General features: G+C 44.1%; 1 protein-coding gene across 1 annotated transcript in view; it reads right to left on the reverse strand.

The window, feature by feature from the left end:
• LOC125527387 (aspartyl protease family protein At5g10770-like) overlaps window positions 1–25102 on the reverse strand; it is a 78942-nt gene extending 53840 nt beyond the window's left edge. The window contains exons 1-2 of the mRNA XM_087535567.1: window positions 24494–25102; window position 23225 (exon numbers count right to left, since the gene is read on the reverse strand). Of these exons, the coding sequence (XP_087391693.1) occupies window position 23225; window positions 24494–25009 (517 nt within the window). The 5' untranslated portion in view covers window positions 25010–25102. The remainder of the gene's footprint in view (window positions 1–23224; window positions 23226–24493) is intronic.
• Window positions 25103–25999: the final 897 nt, after the last annotated feature.

Genomic DNA, 25999 nt, shown 5'->3' on the forward strand with positions numbered 1-25999 from the left:
TACTCAAAATATTTCCGTTCTCATTAAAGGGTGATGCTAAGATATGGTTTAATTCTCTTGATCCTGGTTGTGTGTGTAGTCCCTAGGATATGATTTATTACTTCTCTGCTAAATATTTCCTGCTCATAAGAAACAAGCTGCTTTGAGGGAAATATACAACTTTGCGCAAATTAAAGAAGAGAGTCTCCCACAAGCTTGGGGGAGGCTTCTCAAGTTACTTAATGCTTTGCCTGATCATCCTCTTAAGAAACCTGAAATACTTGATATCTTTTATAATGGACTAACCGATGCTTACAGAGATTACCTGGATAGTTGTGCTGGTTCTCTTTTCAGGGAAAGAACACCGGATGAAGCTGAAATTCTATTGAATAATATGTTGACAATTGAAAGTAATTGGGCACCTCCTGAGCTAGCTCCTGCTCCAATTACTGAGCCTATTCCTAAACCAACTCCGAAGAAGAGAGGTGTTTTATTTCTCAGTCCCGAAGATATGCAAGAGGCAAAGAAATCTATGAAAGAGAAAGGTATTAAAGCTGAAGACATTAAGAATTTACCTCCTATTGAAGAAATACATGGTCTTAATATACCGTCTGTTGAAGAAACATATGATCTTAATTATTTATTTACTGAAGAACCTCCTGATCCCGATATCCCAACACAGGTAGTAAAGGTAAATTCTCTCTATAGATATGATAAAGCTGAAGTCCCTCCTACTAAAATTGCTAGTCAGTGCTTGGATGAGTTTGATAACTTTACGTATAAGCAAGACGACTTCAATGCTTATTTTGGTAGACAATTAAAAGAAAATTCTTATATGATTAGACACTTGGGTGATTATATGGCTAATATTAAAGGTGAACTTAAACTTGTTAGCAAACATGCTTCTATGGTTACCACTCAAGTAGAACAAGTACTTAAGGCTCAAAAAGAAGTGCTTAATAAAATGAATAGTAAGAAAAATGATTATGCTGTTAGAGTGGCTACTAGAACTGGTAGAATGACTCGGGAACCTTTGTGTCCTGAAGGCCACCCTAAGAGAATTGAGCAAGATTCCAAAAGAAATAATATTGATGTTCCTAGTTCTTCTAAAAAGAAGAAGAAGAAAAATGATAGAACTGTGCAAACTTCTAGTGAACCTATTGCTGAACCACCTGATAATCCAAATGATATATCTATGTCTGATGCTGAAACACAATCTGGTAATGAACATGAACCTAATGAAAATATTAATGCTGATGTTCATGATGATGCTCAACCTAGTAATGACAATGATGTAGAAATTGAACCTGTTGTTGATATTGATAACCCACAATCAAAGAATCAACGTTATGATAAAAGAGACTTTGTTGCTAGGAAACATGGTAAAGAAAGGGAACCTTGGGTTCAGAAACCCATGCCTTTTCCTCTGAAACCATCCAAGAAAAAGGATGACAAGGATTTTGAGCGCTTTGCTGAAATGATTAGGCCTATCGTTTTGCGTATGAGATTAACTGACGTGCTCAAAACAAATCCTTATGCTAAATATATGAAGGATATCATTACTAATAAAAGAAAGATACCTGAAGCTGAGATTTCCACCATGCTTGCTAATTATACTTCTAAGAGTGGAATACCAAAGAAACTTGGAGACCCCGGAGTACCTACTATACCTTGCTCCATTAAAAGAAATTATATTAAAACTGCTTTATGTGATCTTGGAGCCGGTGTTAGTGTTATGCCTCTCTCTTTATATCGTAGACTTGACTTGAATAAGCTGACACCTACTGAAATATCTTTGCAAATGGCTGATAAATCAACTGCTATACCTGTCGGTATCTGTGAGGATGGGCCTGTTGTGGTTGCAAACGTTACTATTTTAACAGACTTTGTTGTACTTGATATTCCCGAGGATGATAGTATGTCTATTATTCTTGGAAGACCTTTTCTTAATACTGCAGGGGATGTTATTGATTGCAACAAAGGCAATGTCACTTTTCATGTTAATGGTAATGAGCATACGGTACACTTTCCGAGGAAACAACCTCAAGTTCATAGTATCAACTCTATTGGAAAAATTCCATCGATTATATTTGGAGGTTTTGAATTTCCTCTTCCTACTGTCAAGAAGAAATATGATATTCTTATTATTGGGGATGTGCATATCCCCGTTGAGGTAACTTAGTGTTATTCAAATTTTCTCCGGTTTCATGATTGTCGGAATGAGTTTGTTAACAAGACTTGATCAACCTTGTTAGTGGATTCTTTTTGATGAGCATGAGACGGATGAAACTAGAAGCACAAACTTCTGTACCACACTTTTACTATCTGTTATTTATATTAAATAAAGTAAAAATAGTATTTTCTGTATGTTTCCTGACTTTACTGTGCAATATAAAAATATCCCGAAAATAAAAGTCCTCAGAATGCCATGCCAATTTAATATGATTTTTTCGGGAATATTTGAGGATTTACTGTGCAAAAATTACCGTGGGAGGAGCTGCCACCTGGCCACGAGGGTGGTGGGCGCGCCCCAGCCTCGTGGGCCCACGGTGGCCCTCCTCCACTTATCCCAACACCCATCTTCTTCCTCTATCTCACACAAACCCGAAAAACCAACTCAAGCACGAGTTCCAGCCACTTTTCCTGTGATTTTCGATCTCCTTGCTCAAAGCACCTCTCTCAAAACTGCTTGGGGAGATTGTTCCTTGGTATGTGACTCCTCCATTGGTCCAATTATTTTTTGTTCTAGTGCTTTATTCTTTGCAAATTTGTGCTGCATAGGTGACCATGTTCTTGAGCTTGCATGTCAAATTTATATGGTTCCAAGTAGTTCTAATGCTTGATATAGGCTCTAGGCACTTGTAGGAGTAGTTGCTATCAATATTATTGAGTTTGATTTACTTTTATTTTGAAGTTACTAAAAATTTCAGAATTTTTCAGAGAAAAACAATATGTTTAGGAAGATGTTCCAAGGTGGTTCCTCTAAGAAGCAAGGACCCAGGATTGCTATGCACGATGTTGATGAGGATCCACCGAGAGACGCTCCAGTACGGCCTTGCAAATGGCCGTCGGAAAATTTTATGGACCATGCGGGAATTAAAGAAGAATTCAAATCATATTTGCGCAATGCCGGTCTTGAGGATTTTGAGGCTAATAAATGCCCCCAGTATCATGATCTCATAAGTTCATTTGTGAGGAGGTTTGAGTATTCATCTTCGCGTAATTCTCCTTCAGTCATGTTTGATCTTTATGACAAATCTTATACCATGGACCTAGAGGATTTCACTTCTGCTTGCGAACTTCCATCATGGGGCAGTATTAGGGATCCCCCTAAATCTGAATTTAGAAACTTTCTTGCTAGTATAACTGTGGAGGAATCCAGAGATATAACGCAAGCTACCATAGGGAGCATTCACTTTCCTGCTATACATTATTTTGCTCTTTTCATCGGTAGATGCATAAATGCTAAGGATGAAGCATGTCACATGTGTGTCCCTGATCTTAGCATTCTTAGGAGTGTTCTGTTAGGAGACCAATCTTATCATATGGGAGCCATTGTAGCTCGTAGGTTGCATCATAATAGACATAATGGAGATTTCTTTGGAGGAATTTATGCAACCCGCTTAGCTCATTTTCTTGAAATAGACATTTGTGAGGGTGATATGGAGTTGCCTCCTGCATATTTAGATTATAACTCTATGGCTTCACATCAGTTTGTCGAGAGGCCTGAATCACCTCTCTTATATCGCTTAATTTTTGATAAACGACGTGTTTTCTGTATTACTCTCCCTGCTCCTACCTTCTTTGATTCGCAGACAAAGGGAAGATATGTTATTACCAGAGAGGAGGCAGAAGAGTACGAGAGGAGAGCGGAGGCAGCCCGACTTCACACTGCAGCTCAGCAGGAGATAACCGCTGCACATCAGTATGACCCCAACTATCCTTCCTCTTCGTTGCAGTACGACCCCAACAACTATTATTATGGATATCCGCCAGGCCAGCCGTGGCCATAGACCAACTTAGGCCAAAAGCCTAAGCTTGGGGGAGTACGTATTTCTCACCGACATTACATTTATGTTCACACACACTCATTACTAGATGTCGGTGCTCATACTTTTTCACTGTAATATCCATGCTAGTTTATTTTCTTTTTCCTGCTTCCTTCTTGTGTGTTTGTTAAACCTTAAGAAAAACCAAAAAAATTAGTAGTAGTTTATTTTTCTGCTGTAGTAGTAATAATTAAAAAGAAAACCCAAAAATATTTCCTGTTCTTCTTTTGCTTGCTGGGAGCTTTCCCGTGTAAATAGTTTTATTTCTTTTCTTTTCTTCGGGGGTCAGTAGGAGATGACCATAATTAAATTGTTGAAGTGGCTCTTGTATGCATTATTGTTGATTTAACCAAGAGACCACATTGCCTTGTCTTCTCCTGTTTATTGAATGCTCGTAGATTCCAGCTTAGTCCAATGCACGTGCACTCTTATTATTATTCACACCGTTCGGTCGTGCAAGTGAAAGGCAATTATGATGATATATGATGGACTGACTGAGATGAGAAAAGCTGGTATGAACTCGACCTCTTTTGTTTTTGTAAATATGATGAGTCCCGCGTTCTTGATTCAGCTTATTGTGAATAAACATGTTTGCAATAACAATTAGAGATCAGAGTTGCTTGTGCCATGCTTGATCAGCTATGAGTTATAATGATTTACCTTGTATGCCGACATGCTATTGAGATGATTATGATGTGGTATGATAGGGTGGTATCCTCTTTTGAATGATTTAAGTGACTTGACTTGGCACATGTTCGCGCATGTAGTTGAAACAAAATCAACATAGCCTTCACGATATTTATGTTCATGGTGGATTGTATCCTAGTCATGCTTGCATCCAATGTTTATTAATTTTAATGCATGTACATGGCTGTTGTCGCTCTCTAGTTGGTCGCTTCCCAGTCTTTTGCTAGCCTTCACCTGTACTAAGCGCGAATACTGCTTGTGCATCCAATCCCTTAAACCCCAAAGTTATTCGAGATGAGTCCACTATACCTTCCTATATGCGGTATCTACCTGCCGTTCCACGTAAATTTGTATGTGCCAAACTCTAAACCTTCAAATAATCATTTTGTTTTGTATGCTCGAATAGCTCATGTATCAACAAAGGATGTCCTTATCTTCCGTGTTAGGCGGGTTATTCTCAAGAGGAGTGGACTCTGCTCCTCACTCACGAGAAAATGGCGGGTCACCGGGATGCCCAGTCTCCTGCTTTATGCAAACTAAATCAAAATTAATTGCAAACAAAACTCCCCCTAGGACCTGATATATGTTGGAGGCTCTCGTTGTTTCGAGCAAGCCATGGATTGATGCTTGTTGGTGGAGGGGGAGTATAAACTTTACCATTCTGTTTGGGAACTGCCTATAATGTGTTTAGCATGGAAGATATCGCCATCTCTTAGTTTTTACGTTGACAATGAAAGTATACCGCTCAAAATACAATTTATCCCTATTTCAATACCGAGCTCTGGCACCTCTACAAATCCCTGCTTCCCTCTGCGAAGGGCCTATCCCTTTACTTTTATGTTGAGTCATCACCCTCTTATTAAAAAGCACTAGCTAGAGAGCACAGCCGTCATTTGCATTCATCACTGTTAATTTATATTGGGTATGACTATGATTGGATCTCTTTTACCATGAATTACAATGTCTAGTCAGTCCTTGATCTTTAAAGGTGCTCCGCATTTATGTTTTGCGGTCTCAGAAAGGGCTAGCGAGATACCATCTTGTTATATCATATTATGATTGTTTTGAGGAAGTGTTGTCATCCGAGATTTATTATTATGACTTGCAAGTTGATTATGCTATTGATATGAGTAATTGTGAGACCTGAGAATTATTGCAAATGTGGTTAGTTATGATCTATGCTGAAAACTTGAATGCTGGCTTGACATAGTTACAACAACAAGAGCAAACAGAGTTTGTAAAAGTTTTTCTTTCTTTCTTTCAGTTTGTCAACTGAATTGCTTGAGGACAAGCAAGGGTTTAAGCTTGGGGGAGTTGATACGTCTCCGTCGTATCTACTTTTCCAAACACTGTTGCCCTTGTTTTGGACTCTAACTAGTATGATTTGAATGGAACTAACCCGGACTGACGCTGTTTTCAGCAGAATTTTCATGGTGTTGTTTTATGTGCAGAAAACAAATATTCTCGGAATGACCTGAAACTCCACGGAACATCTTAGAAAAAATAATAAAAAATTCTCGCCAAAGATGAAGACCAGGGGGCCCACACCCTTCTCACGAGGGTGCCCCCCCTAGGGCGCGCCCCCTACCTCGTGGGCCCCCTATTGCGTCTCCGACTCCAACTCCACCTCCATATATTGAGTTTCGATGAGAAAAAAATCAGGGAGAAGAAATCATCACGTTTTACGATACGGAGCCGCCGCCAAGCCCTAAAACCTCTCGGGAAGGCTGATCTGGAGTCCGTTCGGGGCTCCAAAGAGGGGGATTCATCGCCGTCGTCATCATCAACCATCCTCCATCACCAATTTCATGATGCTCACCGCCGTGCGCGAGTAATTGCATCGTAGGCTTGCTGGACGGTGATGGGTTGGATGAGATTTATCATGTAATCGAGTTAGTTTTGTGAGGGTTTGATCCCTAGTATCCATTATGTTCTGAGATTGATGTTGCTATGGCTTTGCTATGCTTAATGCTTGTCACTAGGGCCCAAGTGCCATGATTTCAGATTTGAACCTATTATGTTTTCATGAATATATGTGAGTTCTTGATCCTATCTTGTAAGTCTATAGTCACCTACTATGTGTTATGATCCGGCAAACCCGAAGTGACAATAATCGGGACCACTCCCGGTGATGACCATAGTTTGAGGACTTCATGTATTCACTATGTGCTAATGCTTTGTTCCGGTTCTCTATTAAAAGGAGGCCTTAATATCCCTTAGTTTCCAATAGGACCCCGCTGCCACGGGAGGGTGGGAAAAAGATGTCATGCAAGTTCTTTTCCATAAGCATGTATGACTATATACGGAATACATGCCTACATTATATTGATGAATTGGAGCTAGTTCCGCATCACCCTATGTTATGACTGTTACATGATGAACCGCATCCGGCATAATTATCCATCACTGATCCGGTGCCTACGAGTTTTCCATATACTGGTTTACGCTTACTTACTTTCCCGCTTCTCCTGTTACAATCACTACAAAATACCAAAAACATTACTTTTGCTGTCTTTACTTTTGTTGCTGCTACCACCACTATCATATTACTGTGCTACTAAACAGTTTGCTGCAAATACTTAGTTTCCAGGTGTGGTTGAATTGACAACTCAGCTTCTAATACTTGAGAATATTCTTTGGCTCCCCTTGTGTCGAATCAATAAATTTGGTTTGAATACTCTACCCTCGAAAGCTGTTGCGATCCCCTATACTTGTGGGTTATCAATCAGCTTCAGCACTAAGCAATGTCAAACTCTTCCAAGACCTCCGACAGGTTTCATGAGTAACAAAGGCATTCTTGGTGGCAAGATTGCAAATGCGATTGACATCCACCAAGAGGCTTTGCTTCTGACGCTTAAGATAGTTGTGATGCTTGTCCTATTTCTGATGAAGCGCGACGAGAAGCTCTCGATCATTGAGAACACGAGATCGCTTCCGAGGCCTTTGGGCAATGGTGCTTCCATTGGCGTCAGTTTGAGCGCGAGGGGCATGTGTATTGCCAGCCAAGGGATAAACACGCGAGACTGCCTGAACTCCTTCAATGGGCTGGGTGAAGCTTTGGTGATCAGCATTGTGAAGATAAATGGGATCCTTAGCAGGCTCTGGGTAAATAGCTTCAACAGACAGATCAACCTCTGGCAAGAATACAAGATGATTGCGCGCAGACGGCTGATAGTTGATGGCAGAGTGAAGCTTGATAAGGCGCATTACCCATGGAGCATAGAACTTGAGACCAAACATGTCGGAGCCAGATGCAGCCAACTGCCTGAGGAAGAAGTCTTGGGCATTGAAGCTGATGCCATTGAAGATATAGAAAACCAAAGTCTTCATTTCTCCTTCAAGCTTCGCTGCAGATGAACGTCCTTTGACAGGCCATAGAGTTTTTCTGATGATATGATAAATGGTGCGAGGCAAATACTCTAGGTCTTCAACAAAGAATTCAGATGGGTAGTCAGCGTCGTGAGGCAAAGGTTTCATCATGCTCAACATTTGGCTCATGTTGGGTTCTGGCTTCTGAAAAATGCTCTCGAAAGCATTCTGGTGTTGTTGACAACCTGGTTCATAGTATTCACCAGGAGTGGGCAGGCCTGTGAGCTCAATGATATCAAGAGCTTTGGCTTCATGATGGACATTGCCTGTCAAACACTCAAGGACCCAAGTCTTTGGATCCCTGTTGTAGCTACGAATGTGAAGAGTTGCATAGAACTGTAACAGAAGCTCTTCATTCCAGTGTTCCTTGTCTGTGACAAACTGCAGGAGTCCAGCATCTCTGAAGCAATCCAATGATTCTTCTAGACAGGGCAGGCCAGCTATAGCTTCAGTATCAAGACGCATATGGAGAAATATGCGCCCTTGATTGTATAAGACGCAGGAATAGTAGTTGCACTGCTGATAGCTCCAGAACCGATCCGAGGAAATACGGGGTTTGGTGTAAGGGTTCTTGGTGCTATTGAAGAAGGTGTTATGTGCCACGAAGCCATTCACATTGAAGACCCCAGGAGAGGTTGCAGTGCCTAGGAATCTTGGAAGTCTTGGCTTGGGCTTCTGGACATGAGGTCTGTGCTCGACATGATAGCCAAATTGTGGGCCCGTAGCAGGTGGAGGAACCAGAATGGGCCACCGGACCATAACAGGCTGACCACGATCAAATGCCAGCTCAGTTGTATGAGGTCTTGGAGGGGGTACAGGAGCATTGGCATTGGCGTTGACATGGGCTTCAGGGGCCACATTGGCTTCAGGTGCTTCAGTATTGGCTTCGGGCACTGCAGTGGCTTCAGGTGCATGCACTTCTGGCACCGCATGAGCTTCAGGCGCCACATTAGCTTCAGCCATGACAACGTCATTGGCTTCAGTGTTGATGTTGGTGGCCGCCTCAGGATTGTTAACCTCCACTTCAGGAGCTGGAGGGTTGGACACGTTCTCCTCGAGAACAACATCTTGGTGGGACGGGGGTGTAGCAACTCTTTCTACTTCAACTCTTGGTTGTTCTTCTTCATCGGCTGATGCAGCCGGAATATCTTCAGCCGTTTTGGCTTTAGACTCAGAGACGTGCACAGTTGGAGGGACTTGGGGCCTTGAGCCTTTGCGAAGCCTGCGGAATGTTGGCGACGCTTGTGGAGATGGAGTCGGCTAGGCCTCAAAGTCATCATCATCTTGTGGTTGGGGAGCACTTGGGGTGTCTTGGTGTTGTGGGTGATCAGCCCATGATGCATCCTGAGCAGTTGGCGTCAGAGGACGACCAATGCTGATGAGCTCGCTGTGCGTGAGCATAGGTGATGATACAAAATTGCGCTCGATGTGAGGAAGGACTCCATCATCTTCAACATTGTCGTGAGGACCAATGTCTTCGGCTATGGTGGGGTCAACAGCTGGATTGTCTTCAGTTTCAGGAGCCTCTGTGGAAGTAGGCTCATGAACTATCAACTGGCGCTCTCGGTGTTCAGACGCAGGACGAGCCATAGAGATTGGCTCGACCTCAAGGGGCTCTGTGGGAGCAGCCCGATCTCTCTTCTTGGTCTTCCGTTTCTTGGTTGGGGGAGCATCATCAGTGGTGGCTTTGGTCTTGCGCTTTCTGGCTTCGGCTTCAGCTGCCCTTGTTTTCTTGAGTTCTGAAGCCACTGTGGGGACCTTAGGCTTCGAGCCTGTCATACTGGTTGGGAAGACAATTAGAGGTTCTTCCTGCCTTGATGCTTCTGGTTCTGCCACAGCTGACTTCTTCTTCTTGGCAGCCATTCTGGGGTCGATGCCTGGTCGCCCCAAAGCCCTGCGCTTTTCAGCTTCATTGTATCCTTGAACACATTTGGCAGCAAGATCCTTCATGCGCTCACGAGAACCTTTGGCTTCTTCGCGTTTCTTGTGGAATGCTTCCTTGAGCTCATGCATCATGACCTTGAAGTTTTGAATGTATTCAACATTGAGCTTGGTGTTGGGGAACATAGTAATTTCAAAAAATTTCCTACGCACACGCAAGACAATGGTGATGCATAGCAACGAGAGGGGAGAGTGTGATCTACGTACCCTTGTAGACCGACAGCGGAAACATTAGCACAACGTGGTTGATGTAGTCGTACGTCTTCACGGCCCGACCGATCAAGCACCGAATCTACGACACCTCCGAGTTCTAGCACACGTTCAGCTCGATGACGATCCCCGGACTCCGATCCAGCAAAGTGTCGGGGAAGAGTTCCGTCAGCACGACGGCGTGGTGACGATCTTGATGTACTACCGTCGCAGGGCTTCGCCTAAGCACCGCTACAATATTATCGAGGATTATGGTGGAAGGGGGCACCGCACACGGCTAAGAATATGATCACGTGGATCAACTTGTGTGTCTAGGGGTGCCCCCTGCCCCCGTATATAAAGGATCAAGGGGGGGGGGTGCGGCCGGCCAGGAGGAGGGCGCGCCAGGAGGAGTCCTACTCCCACCGGGAGTAGGATTCCCCCCTTTCCTAGTTGGAATAGGATTCGGGAAGGGGGAAAAAAGAGAGAGAGAAGGAAGGGGGGCGCCGCCCCCTCTCCTTGTCCTATTCGGACTAGGGGGGAGGGGCGCGCGGCCCAGCCCTGGCCACCTCTCCTCTCTTCCACTAAAGCCCACTAAGGCCAATATACCTCCCGGGGGGTTCCGGTAACCTCCCGGTACTCCGGTAAAATCCCGATTTCACCCGGAACACTTCCGATATCCAAATATAGGCTTCCAATATATCAATCTTTATGTCTCGACCATTTCGAGACTCCTCGTCATGTCCGTGATCACATCCGGGACTCCGAACAAACTTCGCTACATCAAAAAGCATAAACTCATAATATAACTGTCATCGAAACCTTAAGCGTGCGGACCCTACGGGTTCGAGAACAATGTAGACATGACCGAGACACATCTCTGGTCAATAACCAATAGCGGAACCTGGATGCTCATATTGGCTCCTACATATTCTACGAAGATCTTTATCGGTCAGACCGCATAACAACATACTTTGTTCCCTTTGTCATCGGTATGTTACTTGCCCGAGATTCGATCGTCGGTATCTCAATACCTAGTTAAATCTCGTTACCGGCAAGTCTCTTTACTCGTTTCATAATACATCATCTCGCAACTAACTCATTAGTTGCAATGCTTGCAAGGCTTATGTGATGTGCATGACCGAGAGGGCCCAGAGATACCTCTCCGACAATCGGAGTGACAAATCCTAATCTCGAAATACGCCAACCCAACATTTACCTTTGGAGACACCTGTAGAGCTCCTTTATAATCACCCAGTTACGTTGTGACGTTTGGTAGCACACAAAGTGTTCCTCCGGTAAACGGGAGTTGCATAATCTCATAGTCATAGGAACATGTATAAGTCATGAAGAAAGCAATAGCAACATACTAAACGATCAGGTGCTAAGCTAATGGAATGGGTCATGTCAATCACATCATTCTCCTAATGATGTGATCCCATTAATCAAATGACAACACATATCTATGGCTAGGAAACATAACCATCTTTGATCAACGAGCTAGTCAAGTAGAGGCATACTAGTGACGTTTGGTTTGTCTATGTATTCACACAAGTATTATGTTTCTGGATAATACAATTCTAGCATGAATAATAAACATTTATCATGATATAAGGAAATAAAATAATAACATTATTATTGCCTCTAGGGCATATTTCCTTCACTTGGCCATGTGCTTCTTGAACTGAGCCTTTTCACAATCGATCTTATGCTTCAGCTCAACAATTTTCTGAGCTAGAGCCAGCTCAGGAGCAATGGCTCTGTGGAAGGCGACGCTGAGGCCAATTGGAAGCTGAAGATTATCAAAGCTGACATTTGGGTTGTCAAACCACTCATCAATGAACTTGTTTAAGATTTCTACATCAAATAGAGGAAGGTCATTGAATATTTCCACCTCTTGCTTTCTCTTGATCAACTGCTCAAGAGCGTCATCGCCAAGATCGTCGTCACTGGACAGATCAATGGCGTCATTTTCATTTCGCAAAACAGCAGCAGGGGTCAGTGCTTGACCAGTGGGTTGCATGGGCTTCTTCACTTTGGCGGGCTTGGAGATGCGTGAAAGATCTTCAGACTGCACACTGTCTTCAGGAGGTGCAGTGGCCAGAGGCTTCGCCCGTGAAACCTTTGGTGCAAGGGAAGGCTTCGAAGCTTTAGGTTTCTTCAGCTTCTTTGGCTTCGGTGGTGCAGGCACTTCGTCAGAATCAGCGTTGTCTGCAGGTTGATCCGCGACTGCCCCTTGAACCTTTATGTGAGTGATGAGACCTTCTAAGTTATAGAAGGGCCCAACCAGATTGGGTTCAGCTTCGCGTGTGCCGTTAGCACGAGGAGCAGAGGGGCCTGGATTGAAGTCTAATCCCCGTAACTTCTTGTTTTCTTTGGCCGAGTTCTTGGCAAACTAGAAGTTGCGCTTGAACATATTCTCGTCACGGCACCATATTAATGAAGATGGGTCTGCATCTGCAGGCTGTGGTCCATGGACCATGCAAGGATAGAAGCCTTGTTCAATGGCTTCAACGCTGGACCTAGGTTGAAGATTTCTATACAAGATGTCTCCCCAGGGTCGCTTGATGGCATTCTTCTCAGCATATTCCTGGGTCACGAACCTGTACTTGTACCATTGTTCTGCCCAATATCTTCGAATCCATTGGATTCGGGTTTTCCGCTGATTGTAGTCCTCCTCTGGATCTGTCTTGTACAGCTCATAGAGGTCAGGAGGCAAATCTCTTGAGGTGTTTCCACAGCACTGTCTGCCACCCTTCCTTGCAGATTTCTCTTTTGCCATGAAGTTTAGACTGAAAGGCTTCAAAACAGTCAAAGTCTTCCGTCTACTGGTCAGACAAGAACTGGCTTCAGGAGAATTTATATGATGATGTAAGAACTCTGCAAATGAATGCAGACTATGAGAACCAAGGGATTCTCCCACGAACATGTACCTATGACAGCATTAAAGGTGCGAGGGAAGGGGCAGAGGTCATATGCATTCTCAGAAGATTTTGAAGATAAATCAGTTTAGAAGACATTGACCTCATAGTGCGAAGACATTCACTCATATGTAGAGAGTTGGTTCCAGATTTGTACGAATCCATGAATAAGTACAAGTGAGGAATCTACTACTTTGTGAAGCATAAGTGAACATGCTAGGCATGCTATGAGATGCAGAATGAGATAGATCCAACTTGTGGGAACAGAAAAAAGCTGTGGTTGAAAAGGATGAATCTATTGGATCAAAAAGACTGTAAAAAGGAGGTTTTATTTTCCACACGAGGAACTGCTAGACGAAGTGGGAGAGGAGGCCGAGCAGTTCTATCTTCCGTGCCCTAACTTGGCGACGGAGGACACCTACGGTGACGGCGGAGAAGACGATGTCCGCGGCCGGCGTGAGGACGGCGTCGGTGAGGTCGCGGCAGCTAAGCGCTTTGTGGCCGGCGTCGTCGAGTGCTAGCGGTGGCGCTAGGGTTTGTGCGAGAGTGGAAGAAGAGATAATGACTGGGGTGAGGCGTGTATTTATAGAGACAAGGACGGCACAGCGTTATTACGCAGGTGCCCCTGGCGGTTCACATCTGAAGGACACGTGGCGATCATGCAACACATTGGAGGTTGTTCCATGTTCCCACGCATGCCTGGACTGTAGGGTGGTCGTTCCCACTTCTCCAGGTTTCAGGCAAAAAGGATTGAGCATTGAAAACAGATTAATGTTTGTCTCTGTGTCTTCTGCTGACAAGGACGCAGAGAAGACATTTTGATAGTTTCAATAGAATGCATATGATTTGGATAGAGAGACTTAAGACGAAAGCATAGAGAGGTTAGGGTCCGATCACATTCACTTAGTTCAAAAGATTCAACGTGAAGACATAGCTATAAGTGAATGCTGTGTCTTCTGCTGACAAGGACGCAGAGAAGACATTTTGACAGTTTCAATAGAATGCATATGATTTGGATAGAGAGACTTAAGACGAAAGCATAGAGAGGTTAGGGTCCGATCACATTCACTTAGTTCAAAAGATTCAACGTGAAGACATAGCTATAAGTTAATGCTGTAGAGGATAGAAACTAAATTGAAGATAAACATGAGGCCATATTAACATTGAAGACAAACAAAATGCAAAGACTTTGCAAATGTAACGCCATGTGAAAAACACTTCTAAGGGAAGAATTTGGTGGTGGCGTTACCCACCCACTACTAGGAAAAGGCCTACTAGTGGCGCACCAGTTCTGCCTACTAATGGCGCACTACTGGTGCGCCACTAGTATTTTTTACTAATGGCGCACCAGTGGTGCGCCATTAGTATAGGCCACTGGTGCGCCATTAGTATTTTTGAATTTTGAAGGTGGGAAAATAGTAGTAGCACACCGTCTAACCCCCACCGTGCGCCATTGCTATTTTTGAATTTTGAATTTGGATCTGGATCGCAATTTTTTTGCCCATTTTTTTCTCATTTTTTTGCACGATATTATTTCAAATTTTGTTCCTGTTTTTGGATCTTGTACGTTCTTTTGCCGTGTTCTTTTGCCGGAGAGGAGTTCACCGGAGAGTTGGAGGAGGTGACCAGAGAGGCGCTCGCCTACATCGCCGGAGAGGAGGAGTAGGTCGCTGGAGAGGAGTTCACCGGAGCATCGGAGAGGAGGAAGGAGAAACCATGAGGGGATGGGAGGAGAGGAGGGAGGAGGAGCTCACCGGAGAGGAGGGAGGAGGAGCTCACCGGATATGAGGGAGGAGGATCTCACCGGAGAGGACGGAGGAGGAGCTCACCAGAGAGTAGGGAGGAGAAACCATGAGGGGAGGGGAGGGGAGGAGAGGAGGGAGGAGGAGGTTGCCGGAGAGGAGGAGGAGGAGGTCGCCGGAGAGGAGGAGGAGGAGGTCGCCGGAGAGGAGGAGGGTAGTATGGTGGAAGAGAGAAGGGAAGATGGAGTGGAGGAGAGGAGGAGATGGAGTGGAGGAGAGGTGGAGTGGAGGAGAAGAATGAAGAGGTAAGGAGGAGAGGACATGCCCAGCCATATATACGGCATAGTAATGGCGCACCGTGGGCAGGTGCGCCATTACTAATTTTTTTTAATTTTTTTGATTTATTTTGAATTTTGAAGGCGGGAGGATACTAATGGCGCACCATGGGCAGGTGCACCATTAGTAACTTTTTTTATTTTTTTTGATTTATTTTGAATTTTGAAGGCGGGAAGATAGTAATGGCGCACCATGGGCAGGTGCGCCATTAGTAAGTTTGAATTTTTTTGCCTCTCCAGATCTTAAAAGCCCCGTATCTTTTTTTCTATTAGGTTTTTGAGGATTTTGAAAATTCGGACGTAACTTTTCGAGTAGATGATTTTTCATATAAAAAACTTTTTCATCCGAGTTCGTATGCAAAAGTTATGCCCATTTTTACAAATTCTCGAGAGATTTTGCAAAGAAGTTGAAAATTCATGTTTGTAAATTTTGCTAACAACTAGACCACATATCACATGGGAATCTTATTTTATTTTATTTTTTTTGACATTTCTATCATTTTCTTTTATTTTTTTGAAACTGAAAAGGCGGTCCACGGGGGGGGGGGGGGGGGGGGGTGTGCATTCGGGGGAATGTTTGGGCCAAATTACTAATGGTGCATCGTGGGATGGTGCGCCATTAGTAGTTCAACTAGTAATGGCGCACCACTCCCACGGTGCGCCATTAGTAGTTTAAAAATAAAAATTAAAAAAATTGAAATTTTTTTGAAACATAATTACTAATGGCGCACCGTGGGAGTGGTGCGCCATTACTAGTTGAACGAGTAATGGCGCACCATCCCACGGTGCGCCATTAGTAGTTTTGAAAAAAATTTAAATTTTTTTTACTAATGGCGCACCGTAGATGTGGTGCGCCATTAGTATTTGCACACTAATGGTGCACCAACACATGGTGCGCCATTAGTATTTAGTAATGGCGCACCACATGTACAGTGCGCCATTAGTGTCCATATTGGCTATAGTTGTTTTTGTAGTAGTGACCGTATATGAAGTATTATACCCAGACACGGCGCACAATTATCGTGGCGCTCCGAAGTCAAATTCCACGTTAATGTATTCACACTCAGAATGTAAGTCTTCATTGATTGAAGACATACTTTACTTCATGTGTTGCACATCTAAGTCATCAACATGCATAAGTATTAGGATGTGTGCCTGATCACATGACATTTGAGGATTCCAAGATATTTAGCTCACACCATAACTTGCAAAACCTCTTCTCATCCAAGGGCTTTGTGAAGATATCTGCCAGTTGCTCTTCAGTGTTGACGTGTATGATATCAATATCTTCCTTCATGACACGATCTCTGAAAAAGTGATGACGAATTTCAATGTGCTTTGTCTTCGAGTGCTGAACTGGGTTGTTAGCAATCTTGATGGCGCTTTCATTATCGCAGTAGAGTGGCACTTGCTTCAGATGAATGCCATAGTCTTTGAGTGTTTGCTTCATCCATAGAAGCTGAGCGCAGCAAGATCCAGCAGCAATGTATTTAGATTCAGCAGTGGAGAGAGATACACAGTTCTGCTTCTTTGAATACCAACATACAAGTGATCGTTCCAGAAAGTGACATGTTCCTGATGTAGACTTGCGATCCACCTTGCCACCAGCATAATCAGCATCCGAGAATCCAACTAGATCAAACTCTGAGCCCTTTGGATACCATAATCCTAGTGTTGGGGTGTGAGCCAAATATCGAAGAATTCGCTTCACAGCTAAGTGATGCAATTCCTTTGGTGTCGCTTGGAATCGGGCACACATGCAAACACTAAGCATGATATCTGGCCTAGATGCACATAAATAAAGCAAAGAACCAATCATGGAGCGGTATACCTTTTGATCGAACTCTTTACCATTGTCGTCGGGACCCAGATGGTGTTTAGCTGTCATTGGCGTAGTATAACCTTTGCAGTCTTGCATTCCAAACTTCTTCAGGCAATCTTTGAGGTATTTCTCTTAAGATATGAAGATGTCGTTGCATTGCTGTCGTATTGGAAGACCAAGGAAGAACTTCAGTTCACCCATCATGGACATTTGATATTGCTCTTGCATCATATATACAAACTCATCACTGTATTTCTCGTTGGTGCAGTCGAAGATAATGTCATCCACATATATTTGGCACACAAACAGTTCACCATCATATGTCTTTGTCAAGAGTGTGGGATCCAAAGAACCAGGTTTGAAGCCTTTGCTCTTCAGGAAGTCCTTGAGTGTGTCATACCAAGCACGAGGGGCTTGTTTGAGGCCATACAGTGCCTTGTTGAGCTTATAAACCATGTCAGGATGTTTTGGATCTTCAAAGCCAGGCGGTTGTGCAACATACACTTCTTCTTCAATCTTGCCATTGAGAAAAGCGCTCTACACATCCATTTGATACAGAAGAATGTTATGATGATTTGCATAGGCCAGCGATATGCGTATAGCTTCAAGCCTAGCCACAGGAGCAAATGTTTCATCGAACTCAATTCCTTCAACTTGAGTGTATCCTTGAGCAACGAGACGAGCTTTGTTTCTGACAAATTGACCATGCTCATCTTGCTTGTTACGATATATCCATTTAGTGCCTATGATATTGTTCTTACGAGGATCAGGACGCTTGACCAGTTCCCACACATTATTCAGCTCAAGTTGTTGAAGCTCTTCTTGCATTGCTTGAATCCACTCAGGCTCCATGAAGGCTTCATCAACTTTCTTGGGTTCAGATATTGAGACGAATGCGAAGTGTCCACAGAAATTTGCTAGTTGTGTTTCCCTTGAACGAGTGAGTGGACCAGGTGCATTGATGCTGTCAATTATTCTCTCAATTTGTTCTTCATTTGCAACACAAGGATGAACAGGACGAAGATTTTGCTCCTGCTGATCATTTTCATCGTTAGAAGGATTGTCTTCAGGCTGAGCATTATGTTCAGGTTGATCAAGTGCAGAGATGATGAGTTCCTCTTCAGGCTGAGCTTCAGACGGTATGATTTCTCCAATTCCCATAAGCTTGATGGTTTCATTGGATGGAACTTCATCTAGCACATTTGGCAGGTGCTCTCTTTGCGAGCCGTTAGTCTCATCGAACCGCACATCCATAGTTTCAACCACTTTATAGTGAAAGAGGTTGAAGACTCTGTAGGAGTGCGAATCCTTTCCGTATCCAAGCATAAAACCTTCATGTGCTTTTGGTGCAAATTTTGAAGTGTGATGTGGATCCTTGATCCAGCACCTGGCACCAAATACTCTGAAGTAGCTGACATTTGGTTTCCTACCAGTGAGGAGCTCATAGGATGTTTTGTTCAGAAGCTTGTGAAGATAAACACGGTTGATAATATGGCATGCCGTATCAATGGCTTCAGGCCAGAACTTTCTTGGAGTCTTGTATTCATCGAGCATCGTCCGGGCCATCTCGATAAGTGTTCTGTTCTTGCGTTCCATGACGCCATTCTGTTGCGGCATGTACGGAGCTGAGAACTCATGAGTGATGCCCAAAGTATCAAGATAAGTGTCGAGGCCAGTGTTCTTGCATTCAGTGCCATTGTCACTTCTGATGTGCTTGATCTTGACGCCATAGTTGTTCATGGCTCGATTGGCGAAGTGTCTAAAGACATCCCGCACTTCAGTCTTGTAGAGGATTATATGCACCCATGTATATCTTGAATAATCATCAACAATGACGAAGCCATAGAGACAAGAAGTAGTAGTAAGAGTTGAGTAGTGAGTGGGACCGAAGAGGCCCATGTGTAGCAGTTCAAAGGGTTGAGTCGTTGTCATGATTGTCTTCGAGGGATGCTTGGCTATCGTCATCTTTCCAGCTTCACAAGCACCGCATAGGTGATCTTTCTTGAACTTGACGCCCTCGATGCCTATGACATGCTTCTTCTTAGAAAGAGTGTGCAAGTTCCTCATGCCAGCATGCCCTAGCCTCCGATGCCAGAGCCAGCATTCTGAAGCCTTTGCTAGAAGACATACGGCAAGCTGTGGTCCTGCTGAGAAATCTACCACGTACAAATCATCTTCCCGATACCCTTCAAAGACTAGAAACTTGTCAGATTCCATTAGAACAAGGCAACGATATTTTCCAAATATCACAATCATGTTTAAATCGCAAAGCATTGAGACAGACATTAAGTTGAAACCAAGGGATTCAACAAGCATCACTTTATCCATGTGTTGATCCCTTGAGATTGCAACTCTACCTAGACCCAATACCTTCCTTTTACCCGTATCAACAAATGTGATGTGACTCTTGTCAGATGGATGTAAAGTTGAGTCCATGAGAAGACTTCGCTTGCCAGTCATGTGATTAGTACACCCACTATCAATAATCCATTCTGAAGCAGCTGGTGTCATACCCTACAGTGCAGTTGGGGGATAGGCTTCACGAAGAGAATTGTGAAGCATAAACATTTGACGAGCAAGTCGATTATGAAAGCTTAGATCGAGGTTAGGACTGATATGGCAAGTAGCAAGCGACTTAGGAACAAAATACATAATAAGACCATTTGGGCATTTGATCTTGCGCCCTACAAGATGTTTAAGGTCCCCAGCAATAGCTTCAGACGAATTTGATTTTTGGCTGGAGACCCTTCCCTGTAAAAGAGAGTTAAGCTTTCTTAGCCACCCACATCTTCAAGGGTGGCTTCGAAGCAATGAGTCTAAGTGCAGCATCTGAGAACTTTGGCTTTGAAGCCCTAGCAAATAATCTTGCAGGAGGGTAATAGTACTCATAAGAATAAGCAGAGTAGTTCTTGGTCTTATGAACATGGCGGTTTGATGAAACGCGCTCATATTCATAGGCCTGAGTATGGTTTCCCTGCAAAACATTTGCATTAGTGCGACTCAGGTGAGCCCTCTGTCTGTATGAAACCTTTGGACCATATGAGGCATGTGGTCTGGGGTTTGTCTTCTTCACTTGTGGTGTCATGATGACATTCACAGGAAGATTCTCCACACACCTTTTCGGCACCCAGACTTTCTTCATAGGTGGCCCATTCCTGCAGTTAGTACCAATATACCTGGCAAACACTTCACCATTCTGATTCTTAAAGAGTTTATAGTTTGCATCAAAGGATTCATCAATAACAATGGGATTAGCACAAGTGAAGCCAGATAGGGTGGATGGATCCACTGAAGATTCCTTTGCAGCAACCCATGTGGTTTTGGGGTACTGCTCAGGTTTCCAGTAAGAGCCATCAGCATTCATTTCCCTTTCAAACCCAACACCCTCTTTCCTAGGGTTTCGGTTCAGGATCTGCCTTTTAAGGACATCACATAGTGTCTGATGTCCTTCGAGACTTTTGTACATCCCTGTTCAAGCAATGTCTTCAACCTAGCATTTTCTTTAGCAATAGCAGTGGCATCCTCAGCAGAGGGGTTAGTTACCACATCAACAGTTGAAGATATTGCAACAGTAGCAGCAGTAGAACATCCAGCAATAGAAGTAGCGTTATCACGCTCAATGCATTTAAGACATGGTGGTTCAAATCCTTCCTGAGCGGGACTGATCTGTTTGGCGCGAAGTGACTCGTTTTCCTTTTGAAGATCTTCATGAGCCGCTCTCAATTTCTCAAGATCTTGCTTCCTTTGAAGATAATCATAGGAGAGCTTTTCATGAGTTGTTGAGAGCGTTTCATGACGACTTTCAAGTTCCTCATACTTAACGTGAAGATTTTTTATGTCTTCAATTAAGGACTGAGATCGAGTCATTTCAGTGTCTAACAGGTCATCGCTTTTGTCTAACAGTTTTTGAATATGTTCCATAGCTTTCTGTAGTTCAGCTGCAATTTTAGCAAGTGCTTTGTAGCTGGCTTTGGAACCACAATCAGAATCATCTTTACTGGATGTTTGATAGTGAGTAGTGCGTGAGTTTACCTTGGCACCACGTTCCATGAAGCAGTAGGTGGGAGCGGAGTCATCCTGGTCATTAGCATCGGCGTCGGTGATGGAGTCATTGTCTTCAATGTTGAAGATGGAGTTGGCAACGTAGGTTGTAGCCATACTTGCAATGCCAGAATCGGACTCCTCCTCAGACTCCACCTCCGCCTCCTCAGAAGCAGACCCCTCCTCTGAATCCATTTCCTTGCCAACAAACGCACGAGCCTTGCCAGATGAGCTCTTCTTGTCTGATGAAGACTTTGATGAAGACTTGGAAGATGACTTTGAGTATTTCTTCTTCTTCTTGTCGTCAAAATCATATTCCTTGCTTTTCTACTTCTTCTTGTTCTCATTGTCCCACTGAGGACACTCAGAGATGTAGTGGCTAGGTTTCTTGCACTTGTGGCATGTTCTCTTCTTGTAGTCATGAGCAGAAGCTTCATCATTCCTTGAGCTAGATTGTGAGGACTTTCTAAAGCCTTTCTTCTTGGTGAATTTCTGGAACTTCTTCATAAGCATAGCAAGCTCCTTTCCAATGTCTTCAGGATCATCAGAACTGCAATCAGATTCTTCTTCAGATGAGGAAATAGCTTTTGCCTTCAAAGCACGAGTTCGCCCATAGTTGGGACTGTAGATGTCTCTTTTCTCAGAAAGCTGAAACTAATGTGTGTTGAGCCTTTCCAGTATGTCAGAGGGATTGAGTGTCTTGAAGTCAGGGCATTCTTGAATCATCAGGGCTAGGGTCTCAAACAAGCTGTCAAGTGATCTCAGGAGTGTCTTGACGACTTCATGCTTGGTGATCTCAGTAGCGCCGAGGGCTTGAAGCTCATTTGTGATGTCAGTGAGTCGATCAAACGTAAGCTGAACATTCTCATTGTCGTTTCTCTTGAAGCGGTTGAAGAGGTTGCGAAGGACACTGATTCTTTGATCTCTCTGGGTCGATACACCTCCGTTGACCTTGGTGAGCCAGTCCCAGACTAGCTTGGATGCTTCCAGAGCACTCACACGGCCATACTGTCCTTTGGTCAGATGACCACAGATGATGTTCTTGGCAGTGGAATCCAGTTGAACGAACTTCTTGACATCAGCAGCAGTGACACCTTCACCAGCCTTGGGGATGCCATTCTTGACGACATACCAGAGGTCGACATCAATGGCTTCAAGATGCATGCGCATCTTATTCTTCCAGTAGGGATATTCAGTTCCATCGAAGACTGGGCACGCAGCGGAGACTTTGATTATCCCTACAGTCGACATAGCTAAAACTCCAGGTGGTTAAACTGAATCACACAGAACAAGGGAGTACCTTGCTCTGATACCAATTGAAAGTGCTAGTTATCGACTAGAGGGGGGTGAATAGGCGATTTTTATGAAAGTCTTCAAAACATGGAAGTTTCGAAGACAAACGATAGAAACAAATCTCTTACCATGCAGCGGAAGGTAGACTACACTAAGCAAGCCATAGTCAAGTATTCAGTGAGATGAAAGCACAAAGACTAATAGCAGCTAGGCAGTATAGATCGGGATGGAAGATAGTACGAAGCCAAACAGAACAAGCAGTCACACAGTGAAGACAAATAGATAATGCAAACAGGCAATGACTTCACAAGGACCAATCTGCAAATAAAGAGATGGGAAGAATGGAACCAGTGACTCGTTGAAGACAATGATTTGTTGGACCAGTTCCATTTGCTGTGACAACTGTACGTCTGGTTAGGGAGGCTGAGATTCAACTCAGAAGACCACGTCCTCACCTTATTCCCCTTGAGCTAAGAACACCCAGTCCTCGCCCAATCACTCTAGTAAGTCTTCAAGGTAGACTTCCAAACCTTCATAGACTTCGTTCACCGGCAATCCACAATGACTCTTGGATGCTCAGAACGTGACGCCTAACCGGCTAGAGGATTCACACTCCTCAAGTGTAATAAGTTTTCAGATCACACAGACAGAAAGACTTCAGTGATGCCTAACACTCTTTGGCTCTGGGTGTTTAGGGCTTTGTCCTCGCAAGGAATTCTCTCTCAAAGGCTTCGAGGTGGCTTGCTCTCAAACAACAAAAGCCGTACACTAACTCTGAGCAGCCAACCATTTATGGTTGTAGGGGGTGGGCTATTTATAGCCACTAGGCAACCCGACCTGATTTGTCCGAAATGACCCTGGGTCACTAAGGAACTGACACGTGTTCCAACGGTCAGATTTCAAACACACACGACAACTTTACTTGGGCTACAAGCAAAGCTGACTTATCTAGCTCTAGATAAGATTTGCTCTCATTGTCTTCGCTCGAAGACATAGGATTTTGGTTAAGCATCACTTCAGTCATTCTGACTGGTTCACTTGGACCCCACTTAACAGTACGGTGGTTCATATGACTCAACAAAGAATAAGAAGAACGACGAAATAACTAAGTCTTCGCGCTCCATAGTCTTCACGCGATGTCTTCTCTTGTCATGGTATTCAATGTGAATGTCTTCACATACCACCTTTGACTCCAATGTCTTCATACATTTTTAGGGGTCATCTCTGGTAGGAAAGCCGAATCAATGAGGGACTTCTACCTGTGTTATCCTGCAATTCTCACAAACACATTAGTCCCTCAACCAGGTTTGTCGTCAATACTCCAAAACCAACTAGGGGTGGCACTAGATGCACTTACAAACCTGGATTCTCATATTGATTCCTACATATTCTACGAAGATCTTTATCGGTCAAACCGCCTAACAACATATGTTGTTCCCTTTGTCATCGGTATGTTACTTGCCCGAGATTCGATCGTCGGTATCTCAATACCTAGTTCAATCTCGTTACCGGTAAGTCTGTTTACTCATTCTGTAATGCATCATCCCATAACTAACTCATTAGTCACATTGCTTGCAAGGCTTATAGTGATGTGCATTACCGAGAGGGCATAGAGATACCTCTCCGACAATCGGAGTGACAAATCCTATTCTTGATCTATGCCAACTCAACGAACACCATTGGAGATACCTGTAGTGCACCTTTATAATCACCCAGTTACGTAGTGACGTTTGGTAGCACACAAAGTGTTTTTCCGGTAATCGGGAGTTGCATAATCTCATAGTCATAGGAACATGTATAAGTCATGAAGAAAGCAATAGTAGTAAACTAAACGATCAAGTGCTAAGCTAACGGAATGGGTCATGTCAATCACATCATTCTCCTAATGATGTGATCCCATTGATCAAATGACAACTCATGGCTATGGCTAGGAAACTCAACCATCATTGATCAACGAGCTAGTCAAGTAGAGGCATACTAGTTACACTATGTTTGTCTATGTATTCACACATGTATTATGTTTCTGGTTAATACAATTCTAGCATGAATAATCAACATTTATCATGATATGAGGGAATGAATAATAACTTTATTATTGCCTCTAGGGCATATTTCATTCAGGGACCTGCCTGCTCCTCAGCAACGGTGTCTTGACGACGAAACCCGAGGTTGCTACACCCATAGTGAGGAACCCGGATGAGCCCGGAGTCAGCGGGAGGCAGTATGAGAAGGCCTTGCCGAAGGTCCCTGAGGTCTGGGTGGCCAGCGACTGAGCTCCGCCGCCGAGCTCGATGAGCCCAGCGGTCTGGTCCTGGTCGTGGAGAAGGAGGCAAGACTCAGACTGGTTGCACCTGAACTTGAAGTTGCTGACAGCATTGGAGCCCAGTGAGAGCGTGTCGGAGCTGTAGCTCCCGGTGGTTCTCGAAGCATCTCCATAGTTGAGAATGTACTGGCACTGGGAGCCAGAGCAGCCATTTCCTCGGTCGTCTTGGCGGAGCTGCGCGCAGGCGGCGGAGCTGCGGGTGAACGGAGAGTAGGTGCTCGACGAGCTGGGGTCGAAGAGCGAGTCCGCCTGCGAGTGACACCGCGAGCACGGCTTGCACTGCACCCAGGACACGTCACTGCCGGTGTCGATGAACATGGTCTGGTTCACGGCCGGCGAGCCGATGCCAACGGTGATCACATGCTGCAACGTGCCCAGGGAGAGGCCCAGCGTGGTCGGCAAGGTAAGGTCATTCCGAGAACTTTTTATTCTGCACAAAAATAACACCGTGGAAATTCTGTGGAAAATAGCATCAGTCCGGATTAGTTCCATTTAAACCATGCAAGTTAGAGTCCAAAACAAGGTCAAAAGAGTTTGGAAAAGTGGATACGTTGGAGACGTATCAACATGCGGTGTTGACAACCTCGGTCCAAAAACTAGGTGGTGACTTGTATTCATCCAACATGGACCTTGCCATTTCCTGAAGTGTATGGTTCTTCCTCTCGGCTACACCATTTTGTTGAGGGGTGTAGGGTGTGGAATATTGATGCTCAATCCCTTCGTCACTAAGAAATTCTTCTAAGATGTAGTTCTTGAACTCGGAGTCATTATCACTTCTTACTGCCAAGATTTCTTTGTCAAACTTGCGTTGGGCTTGCTTGGCAAAATCAATGAAGGCGATCTTCGTCTTGTCCTTGGACTTGAGGAAAAACACCCATGTATCTTGAGTAATCATCAACAATGACAAGTCCATACTTTTTACCACCAAGACTATCCCACGAAGGAGGCCCAAAAAGATCCACATGAAGAAGCTCCAAAGGTAAATCCTATTTGTTAACGTGCATTTTCGTTAACGGGCGCCTGCAGGGCACACCACTTACCGCGAGCTAGGCCGACCCATTTAATTTTTTGTGTTATTTGTTAGATCGCAAAAAGAAGCGTAGGAGGGAATCGAACCAACGACTTGCTGGTTTCAAGCACGCCGGGCACTCATTTGACGATTTCTGCAACTGAAGCTATGTTTCTGAAACATGCGTCGTGTTGCAATGCTTGGCCTCGTACGCTCTAGCATTGTGCGCTCCTCCAACACTTTCTGCAACTGGAGCTATGTTACTGAAGCAAGACCCCTATTACAGAAGAAAAAACATC

The sequence above is a fragment of the Triticum urartu genome, chromosome 7A (assembly GCF_056163025.1).
Source record: "Triticum urartu cultivar PI428250 chromosome 7A, HENAU_Tu73, whole genome shotgun sequence".
In the NCBI taxonomy this organism is placed as follows: Eukaryota; Viridiplantae; Streptophyta; class Magnoliopsida; order Poales; family Poaceae; genus Triticum; species Triticum urartu.